The 6,614-nt window shown below is 38.3% G+C and overlaps 1 protein-coding gene across 12 annotated transcripts in view; it reads left to right on the plus strand.

The window, feature by feature from the left end:
* Dgki (diacylglycerol kinase iota) overlaps positions 1-6,614 on the plus strand; it is a 441,978-nt gene that overhangs the window by 225,246 nt on the left and 210,118 nt on the right. For 6 of the 12 annotated variants that reach the window (XM_033764526.1, XM_033764518.1, XM_033764519.1 and 3 more), the window contains 3 exons: positions 4,376-4,498; positions 4,758-4,832; positions 5,350-5,448. In XM_033764526.1, the coding sequence (XP_033620417.1) occupies positions 4,376-4,498; positions 4,758-4,832; positions 5,350-5,448 (297 nt within the window). The remainder of the gene's footprint in view (positions 1-4,375; positions 4,499-4,757; positions 4,833-5,349; positions 5,449-6,614) is intronic. The other 6 variants (XM_019208591.2, XM_033764527.1, XM_033764524.1 and 3 more) reach the window with 3 other exon arrangements.

Genomic DNA, 6,614 nt, shown 5'->3' on the forward strand with positions numbered 1-6,614 from the left:
AAAAAAACCTCTGAGGATCACTGGAATGGATTAGAAAAATGTGGAAATAACTCCACACTTACTCAGCCACCTTGTCTTTGACAAAGGAACCTAACACATTGACTCGAAGACATATAGCCCTTTAATAAGTAGTGCTGGAAAAACTGGCTTTTCCTTATGCTGAAGATTGAAACTGGACCTGTATCTTTCTTTCACTGTGCTCTAAACTAAAACTGAAGTGGATCAATGATAAATATTAAAACAGAAATATTTAGTCTGCTGGAAGGTAGTACCCTCCAAGATATTGGCGAAGGCAAAGTCTTTATGAACAAAACACACAGGGACTATCATGAAGAATATGGATTCTTTGATAGAGTGATAGTAGTCAGTTTTGCAGTTACTGTTTAGTTTGCAGTGAACAATACAGAAGTATTTTCCCTGTAGAAATACAAACTTTTTGGATAAAATATTTGCTTTCACCCATATTTAAAATTATAAGCAAATCCTCAATTTCCTCCATTATATTTCCAAATAGAATTTTTACTCTGAATTCACATTCATGGAAATGCACCCATAGAAATTACAGAGAATGATTATGAGTATGGGATATGTAGTTTTACAACAACACATCCTACCTAGAATGCTTTATGACCTGCCTTGTCTAGTGTAAAATGAATTGGAGGAAAGTCTACAGTAGTACATATATACTTACACCACATTTTAAACTACTGCATGTAACCCATACTATGGATGTATTTATGTTTATGTATACATCTCCCTACTGATGGGTGTGTATATTGTTTCTAAGATCTTGCTCATAAGCAATGCTGTATTTCCTCCTTCCTAGCTATGATTTTTAAATCCTTTATTATTTATTTATTTATTTTTAAATTTTTGGGGTACCAGGGATCTAACTCAGGTCCTTATGCTTGTGAGGCAGGAAGTGGAACCACTGAGCTAAATCCCTGGCCCTTAAATCCTTTATGATTGGATAATCTTCTTAAAATGCTAGGGACCTATGAAATGAAATAGCTAATTTTATGCAGTGGTTGACACTATCCCTCAAAATTGGTCCAGCACTTCCTTTGTTTAATTCTAAAGGTCAGTTAGTACTTCTTGTGATCTAGCCAAATATGTTTCTTTGCAGCTCTTGAAACCTTGAGCTTTTAGGGTGAATTTTGTTTTATTCTTTGCTTGCCTTACAATAATCTTTTTTTCTAGTTGTGCAGTTTGAGCAGACAGGAAAAATGCTCTTGGATAGACAAAGTACATGCCTTTCCCTTCTATGACCTGTCAGAGCTTTATTCAGTATATTGTAGGAGAAGACTTCCTTTGGGATGATGAAGTGATATGTCTTTTTAAAAAAATTTTAGCTATTATTACAACCAGTCATTTGTGATTCCATTACCTGAAAAAATGCCTCACTAGTAGTAAGAACTAAAGTCTCATTCACAGCTGAGTGATTCATTCACAGCTGAGGAGGGAGTCAGAATGGACAGGATTTTTTGTTTTGGCTTTTGTTTTTTTTGATAGAATTACTTTTGTGGGAAGATAAGATTTCTGATACTTGGTACAAGGAAACAAGAAGTCTTTATTATTATTATTATTATTATTATTATTATCATCATCATCATTATTTTAGATCTTAATGAAAGAGCAGGCACAGAATGTGTATGGAATGTCTTCAAGTGGAATCAGAAAAATGCAAAAACCACTGTTTGTATAGTGCTGATATCGCAGAGGGAACCCTTTGTGCCATTTAGCTAGCTGCCCTTGATGTAACAGACAGGCTTTGTTTTGGAACACAGGACAAGTATTCAAGCTTTCTTGCCTCTGTGGCCAACAGTTCTTCACTGTAACTTCTCATATCCCACATTCTTGAAAAGCATGCTATTTTTTTTTAACTTTCCAGCAGTACTGACCTAGGTAGATTAAGGATGCTGTCAGTTCGCCTGAGTGAGTGACTTCTCTTTTCATTGCCAAAACACATCTCAAATCTGCTTTCACATCCATCTCTTCCTCATTGACTTATGCTACCTTCTATGAGAAATAATGTGTTTAGAAAGAAGTAAACATTCACGCATAAGTGTCAGGGAGCCGTGGGAAATTTGAGGGGTGCTGGGAAGTTCCAGACCTCCTACTGTTGCTGTTTGGCCACGCTGGGTGTGTAAGCTAACCGAGTGCTCCTAGCTGTGCCCAGGTACGTGGGTCAACCACTGAGCTTGATCTTTTCCTCTTCTGGTTCTGTGAAGAAGGCCTCTGATGTACTTGTCTGTGCAGGGCTGAGAGGCATTTGGATTTGCTACATTAGGATTTAAAAAAAAAGGGGTGTTTTGCATGTCTGTTCCCTGTGAGACTTGACATCCTAGCCTGTCCTGTTTTCAGATGTCAGTGCTTATTTCAGTGTGTTTTTTACACTCTGTATTCAACATACCTGCTTGATCATCACAGTCACCTGAAATACTCTGAATTTATGGTCAGACAAGTTTGAAAAGCTTGTTTAAGGTCTTGGCCTGATCCAGTAGAACTATCTCTCAGAATTTACTTGCTGAGTCCTCTCAAGAAGCAAGGTGCAAAGTGGTGTCCTGCTCTTGGCATCTTATGATGCTCTGGGCAGCAAAACAGCTAAAACTACAAAAAAGTTAGGAGGCAAGCATCCCCCTTCTAGGGATCAGGAGAGGCTCAGTAAGTGCCATGATATACAATAATATTTATTCCTTGTTTCAACAATGATAGAATGTCTACCCTGTGCCAAACATTTGTGCTAGGTCCCGTGAACGAGGCAACTAACCTTTATTGAAGTATGTGTCAAGGGATGGATACCAAGCTCACTGCTTCACATACCTTTTCTCCTTTAAACTTCACCATTGTCCTGTGAGGTAGGTATTGTCAGTTCATTTTAAAGTAAGGAAACTCTGGTTTCTAAAGCTTAACTGATTTGGTCAAGGTCACAGATCTGGTAATAGGGAGATGAAGGATTCAAACCAAGTCTGCCAGACTCATACTCCCTTCTGTCTGTCTTTTGCTTTACAATGGTGTGGACATCTCCTCACTTTGCTCTTTTGCTTCAAACATAAGTTCTCAGGTCTGGATGTGTAATAGAATCATCCAGAGAGCTTTAAAAAAGTATCCTTACTTGGGCTTCGTTCCAAACAGGTCAAAAAGAGCTTTTGATGGGGCCCAGCATGAGCATTTTTAAAAACTTTACAGTGCACCTCATTCTGCCAGCCTAACATTTTCCAGCCTTCTTAGTCCATGGAGCTAATTATAGTTTTAGAGACTCCAGATAAGTGTTTCCCACCTTTTATTCAAACTGAAATTTATCAAAATATAGTGCATACCTTCATAATACAAAAGAGACATGAGCATGAGAGACCCATTTAGCTGGAAATTAAGAAATGTGAGGATCAAATTTTATGGAACAAGTTTTCCACAGTGAGTGTGACTAATTACTAGATGCCTAGAGCATCCCTGAGCTTCTAAATCACTGATGCTGAGACTCTGAGATCCCTTGGATACTTTTTTCTAGTCTGACTGGGGAGGAAAATTTGGGGGCATATGTTGGTTCCTGAAAGTTTCCCTCATCCTTGGTAAACAGAGGCCACAAATTGAATTTCTTCCCTAAATGAAAATAAAAGTAAAATAAAAGCTAAGTAGCTTGAATCGTTTTAACTTTGATGTATTAATATATATAAGCTAAATTTTATTTTGAATGCTTTAAGAAAAAATACTTTAAAAAGTGGAATAAGCAATACCTAAATTTCCTCAAGCTATTTTGAAAACTTAGTTGCTCAAACAAGTATGTATGCGTATGTAAGTTTCTAAGTTAAGAATTCTGCATTTCAGGCCTTCAACAGTTGATCAAACATCTATAATATGGTCAGTAATATTGTGCCTTTGTGAAATTGCAGTCTAATTAAATTTTGACTTTGCTAATTAAGTTTGATTTTGCCTTGTCTTCAACCAGCAAGTTGTGACTGTTCTTTAAAAAGTTATTTGCTAAATATCTGTGTCAAATATTAAGAGTGAATGGTCAATGGAAGTAGTCACATAGTTGTAATCCATAAAATTCTTAGAAAGGGAAAATATAGTTAAGGGTCATTTTATGACAAGTTTGAGGTACTTCTATGAGAAGGAAAAAAAATCAAAGTTATTAGGGGAGGGAGGATTTGAACTAATGGGCCGTTAGATGGAGAGAAACAAAGCAGTAATGGCCAGCCCCCGTTCTAAGTCACTTATGAGCTTGACCTCCACTTTGATGGGATAGTTGGATTGTGACTTTCCACTTCAGTCAAGAGTCGTGTTAATGGCAGTTACTAGAATAGATGATTAAAAAAATGTAAGCAAACAAAAGAAAAACATGAAAAATGGCCTCCTTTTTTACATTTCCACATAGGTGATCTCCATACCAGGAGATGAACTTGAACTTGGTTGGGCGGGAGACGGACCTGGTTGGGCGGGAGACTGGAGCCCCTCAGAGAATTTGGGATTCTTCCATTTTTACTGGGAGGGTTGGCAGGTATAACTTGTGTTGTTATGTGAGTCCATGAGAGCCTCTGGGCCCTAACTCCCTGCCCTCCGTGTGGTGGGGTCAGTTGCTCACTCTGAAGCACTCGACTGGTTTCTGTCTGTGGCTTACCCATGAGCAGTGGCTTGGAAGTGTCAAAGCATGAGAAGCATGAAGTCAACAGCATGTGCTGCCACCCCCTCCACATGGCTCTGCATGGACACGTCTGGGTGGTCGCCTCCAAGCTCAGCATTTCCTTCTTCCCCTACAGAACTCCCTGAAGGCTTCAAATCGGAAGAAGAAGAGAACAAGTTTTAAAAGAAAAGCCAGTAAAAGGGGAACTGAAGTAAGTTATGGTCCTGGGAGTACAGATTCCTTTCTGTCCCTGGAAATGTCTTAGTGATATGGCCCAAATGTGTTTTTGTAGTTCCCACCACCCATTGCTCCCTTTTCTTATTCTCTGCACTCTAACTATAATGGAATATTTTCTATCCAAAATAAATACATAAACAAACCTAGCCTTCTGTCATCGAAGAGTCTGAGCATTTGCATTTGCCTAGAAATGTCATCAGATAGATGCTGAGAAGGAAGAGGAGGACCCTGAAAACAAGACAGCTAACATTTCCAGGATTCTTAGAGCATTCAGAGGAAAAATCAAAAGCATATTTGAATTCTCTGTGGCAAATGACAGTTCGAGATACTTTTTCCTCCTAGGTGTGGATGAACCATAGAGGGTAGGCCTTGCCAAATGAGCTGGAGGGTTTTTGGAATGGTGGTCATAGTGGTGGATTCTCCGCCTCTGGCCTTGAAGTTGCATTCGTGCTGCAGATGTGTGTTCTCACAGCACTGCTTGCTTCTCCCAGCAGGAAAACAAAGGCCGTCCTTTTGTGATAAAGCCAATCTCTTCACCTCTCATGAAACCCTTGCTTGTGTTTGTGAACCCTAAGAGTGGAGGCAACCAGGTGAGTCGTTTCTCATGAGTTCAACTTAAACCATTTGATGATCTCTTGAAACCACAGTTCACAGCACCAATGAAAATAGCAGCACTAGGACCCCTCAGCATTGGCAGACAAATAGTTTCTCAGGAGGAGGTTACTGTTGCTTCGTTGGGTTGGGCAAGGCCTTCAGCTTCTGTGATTCATTCCTCTATGTCTGTAAACAGTTTCAGCAGAGTCCCTCCAGAAACCTCACTACTGAGAGTTTCCTTACAGATATTCAAGAAAGATTATTCCAGAATTTCTTAGTTATTATGTTTCGTTAGATTCTCACTTGTTATAATTAGAAAGCCATTTGGCAACTTATATTTACTTCTTTTTAGTGCAACTAATCCCTGTCTTCAGATAAAAGGGAGAGAACATTAACAAATACTACCAAGGCTGTCGAAAATATGTTTCTAAAGATTTCAGCAATCCTTTAGTATAGTTAATATTTTCTTGTTTGAGAATAAATAGCTAACATTACCAAAGTCAGTTTAACGATGCGTCTAAAGTGACAACAGTCTTGAAAGGACAAAACTTGTACTTCAATCCAGGTCTTCGTTTCTACATCAAATTCTCTTCCTTCTCTGAGCTTTTTTGTCAGTACTCTTCTGAGGCTTTGGCTTTCTGATATTTTCATGTGACTTTGGGGATACATAGGAAGAATATATACATTCTTTGTCCATTAAGTGTACATTTTATATTTTGAGACAAGATTCTTTGAAGTTTCACAATAAAAGCTGGAAATTTGAAATTCTTAATTACTTCATGAAGCATGGAGATTGACTCAATAGTCCAAATGATTTTGTTATTATTATTATTATTATTATTATTAGAGATAATGGGACTATTGCAGAATGCATTAATTACATTAATTACAACAAAACTTCATTTAAAAGAGCATAGGACTTTAAGGAAATAGTCTCTTTTTCTTCTCCTTCAAAATTCATGGTAACGGGCTGGGGATTTAACTCAGTGGTGCTGCTGCATGCCTTGCAAGCACAAGATCCTAAGTTCAGTCCCTGGTACCAAAAAAAAAAAAAAAATTCCATGGTAATTTAAACTATGTTAAAAATAAGTAGGGGCCGGGATTTAGCTAAGTGGTTCCACCACCTGCCTCACAAGTGCAAGATCCTGAGTTTGATCCCCAG

This window comes from Fukomys damarensis, unplaced genomic scaffold (assembly GCF_012274545.1).
Source record: "Fukomys damarensis isolate Sample0158 unplaced genomic scaffold, DMR_v1.0_HiC HiC_scaffold_16, whole genome shotgun sequence".
Classification (NCBI taxonomy): Eukaryota; Metazoa; Chordata; class Mammalia; order Rodentia; family Bathyergidae; genus Fukomys; species Fukomys damarensis.